The following is a 3,526-nucleotide window of genomic DNA, read 5'->3' as shown; positions in this document are numbered from 1 at the left end:
TTATAACCTTTGATAAGTAGCTCCAGCATTTTTCAACCCAAATGGCATTATGATGAAACAGTATATATCTCCATTAACGACGAATGCCGTTTTGAGTTGATCTATAATAGGCATTAGAATCTGAAAATATCCTGAATATCTATCACAGAAACTGATTAATTCGAAACCAGTTGTTCGATCAACCAACTCATTTATCCTTGGCATCGGATAATGATCTTTATGACACTTCTTATTTACATCGGTAAAGTCAACGCAAATTCGAACTCTACCATCCTTCTTGGGCACTACTACTATGTTCGCCACCCATTGAGAATGATCCACTTTTATGATTATGCCATTATTTAACATCTTTTGTATCTCAGCTTGCACCGCTTCTTCGTACATTGGTCTAACCTTTCGATGCTTTTGATGAACCAGAGTTGCATTTTCTTCCATATTCAGCTTGTGTGAACATATAGTTGGGTCGATACCGGTGAGGTCCAACATTGACCATGCAAAAACATTCTGATTCTCTTTCAAAAAGACCATCAACTCATTTCTTATAGTGGCAGACATTTCTGTACCAATAAACGTATGACGCTTACTTTCTCCTGTACCAATATCAATTTTTTCCACCGCCTCTATTGTTTTTATTTCCCAGGGTTCTTCATTTTGCTTTATCTCTCGTGTGAACTTTACCTGCTCATGTATCTGCATATCGGTGTTGGTAGGTAAAGCTTGCTATAACTGCTAGTTAGAGCTTTCCAAGGCGCCCCCAGTGTCTTGACTTTTTCCCTTCATCATCCCTTTTACAGTGACGAAATTACACTTTTTTGACTCCGACTGATCCCCCCTAATTTGGTGCAAGCCATACACTGTGGGAAATCTGATTACCTGGTAGAATGTACTTGGAACAGCACGCATATCGTGCTTCCACTTTCTACCAAGTATTACATTGTGATGGGATTGATGCTTTATGACCACAAACTTCATCATCATTGTCTGAGGTCCCGCCTGAATTGGCAATTTTATTTTCCCAACGGGCTTGGTAGAGCTTCCATTAAACCTGAACAAATTGAATTGTGGTGGCTTTAGATGAGTCTCATCGAGACCAATACCTGTGAATGCTTTCCAAAATAAAATATTCACAAAACTACCACAATCCACGAGTATCTTTTGCACATCATATCTAGAGATACGCAAAGTGATTAATAATGCATTATCATGCGGTAACATCACCTTAGACAGGTCATCTGGTACGAGCATAATTGCTCCTGGGATGCTAGCCGATACCAGACTCTGACTTACTGGAACAAGCTCGACATTGACCTCGAGCATTTCTTTTACCGTTGAAATCTTTCTTATTTTATCTCTCATGATTTTCTTCTATGGTATTTCCCCTTTGTAGTTTATCATGTATTGTTGTTGTTTCTACGAGTCTGACATCAGCCTTGAATTCTCGCAACTTCCCATCCTTTATTAGTCTATCAATTTTTTTTAATAACTGCAAGCATTTGTTTCTCTCATGGTTCTCAATCTTGTGGAATTGACAGTAAGGCTTGCCCTTCATCTCCCTGAGAGTGTATTTTGGCCAGGTCACGAAATCTTCTTTTGCAATCCTCCTTAATATATCTTCCGGTGTGGTATTGATGGCGATAAAATTACTAGGATCTAGCTCTTCTTTCAGTGTCCTCTCATATTTCCTTCTTTGTTATGGTTGATTATCCCAATTTGTATAATGCTCCTGAGGTCTTTTGTTATCTGACCTTGAGGGATCTTGACTCTCGTGTCGATCTCCATTATCTTTGTCACTCTTTCCTATCTCTGACACTTGCAATACAGTTTGCACAGTGGTTGCATTTATACCTTCTTACACTCTAATATCTCTGTCAGCTTTGTCATACAACTCTTGTAGACTTTTAACTTCTTTTCACAAGAGATATTTGTGCATATATGATCTAGGTATCACACCTGTTTGGAAAGCCATGGCGGCTGTTATTTCAACCTCGTCAAGCCTTTTGACCGATTGAGTTTCGGCCTTAAATCTCGCCAAGAAATCCTTCAACGACTCCTTCTTCCCTTGTTTCAGCTGGAATAGAATCGACACCTGTTTTGGCTTCACCCTCTGATGACCATAATTGGTGAGGAATCTTTCTTCGATTTCACGAAAACATGGAATGGTCCCTTAAGGTATTGTACAGAACCACTTCAATGATTTGCCTTTAAGGCTCGAAGAAAATGATCGATATAGTACTGAATCAATACTCCGTTCCATGATATATTGAGAACTGGTGTTGATAGTTAAAGAGATGGTCCATGGGGTCAGTGGTCCCATCATAATGGGTGAACTTTGGATTCTTGAATTTTGGAGGTAATGGCACCTTCTCTACTTTCTTTTTCAACGGGTTTCTACTTACATCATCTGCCAATTTATGAATCGAGGCTGATACCTTTTCTAGGAGCTTGTCCCCAAATTGCCTCTGCATCATCTCCTGCACCATTTCCTTTGTAATTGGTGCTTTTATCTCTTCCTCTTGCACCACTTTCGGTGTCGATTTCGCTACTGATTGCACCTTTTCAAGGTGGTTTTTTCTTACTTCCTCAATATGACTCTTCCTCACCACTGGAGTGCCTGAACTCGACTCCTCGCCATCTTTCTCGTACATAGCATCTACTGCACGCTTCTCATTCTTTTCTCTCACAGCTTTGTTTTCAGCCATTAAACTTTGTTATGCTTTTCCAAATCTTCCAACCTTCTCAACAAGGTTTTTAAAGATACCTCTTCTTCATGTATCTCATCTACTTCTTCCATCAATCTACTTACCGATCGCCTTGTTATTATTTCCTCTTTCTTGGATGCTGCTTGAGAAGTACTCCCTTCATTAACCATCATTGTTTTACTTGCTGTAGCATGCTTTTGGAGGCATCTTGACAAGAAAATGAATATTTCCTTACACAACTTCACTGATCTAACAGAATCTTCTTGAACACACCCAATTATTATGTATCTCAAAACTTTTACCCTTAGATTCGATCTTCGAAGAAAGAAGAAAAGAAAGATCTTTTCTTGTCTTTGAATCACGGACGGCGCCAATGTAGTGATCAAGTATCTTCTTCTAAGATCAGGTATGAATTGAATAAGTTTGGATTGAATTGATAATAGGAAAGAAATAAAACTCAAGCTTTAGTATTCATCATTAATGGTGGTTACAAAGTCGCTCTCTCTCACTGTTTCGCTCTGGTTTTACAAGTATTTCTATAATGAATCCAATGTCTTTCTTTCTCTTGATCATCGCTTTATATAGTCTTCCAGCTATAGTAGTGCACAATCCTATCTTGACACGTGTCCATTCTCCTTCTTCTCTTTCCTTTCCCCGCTTGTTCCTGTAATCATAAACTTATGCGCAAGATATCGACAGTTATGTCAATATTTCAAGTTAGTTACGATATTCGGGCTAGAATATTGGGTTGATGATATTTGCCCACGACAAATTTTTCATCTGAAATAGACACATAAATTTTCATCCTCCAAAACAAAATGTCCTTT

The 3,526-nt window shown here is 38.7% G+C and overlaps 1 protein-coding gene across 1 annotated transcript; it reads right to left on the bottom strand.

Moving 5' to 3' along the window:
- Window positions 1-1,317, bottom strand: LOC147516889 (uncharacterized). The gene is made up of 2 exons (XM_086593411.1): window positions 874-1,317; window positions 1-690 (listed from the first exon to the last, which is right to left on the bottom strand). The coding sequence occupies exons 1-2, from the start codon at window positions 1,315-1,317 to the stop codon at window positions 1-3; spliced, it is 1,134 nt and encodes a 377-aa protein (XP_086449537.1).
- Window positions 1,318-3,526: the final 2,209 nt, after the last annotated feature.

This window comes from Coptis chinensis, chromosome 2, assembly GCF_015680905.1.
Source record: "Coptis chinensis isolate HL-2020 chromosome 2, ASM1568090v1, whole genome shotgun sequence".
NCBI classification, from domain to species: Eukaryota; Viridiplantae; Streptophyta; class Magnoliopsida; order Ranunculales; family Ranunculaceae; genus Coptis; species Coptis chinensis.
This window is presented reverse-complemented; position numbering and strand designations above follow the sequence as displayed.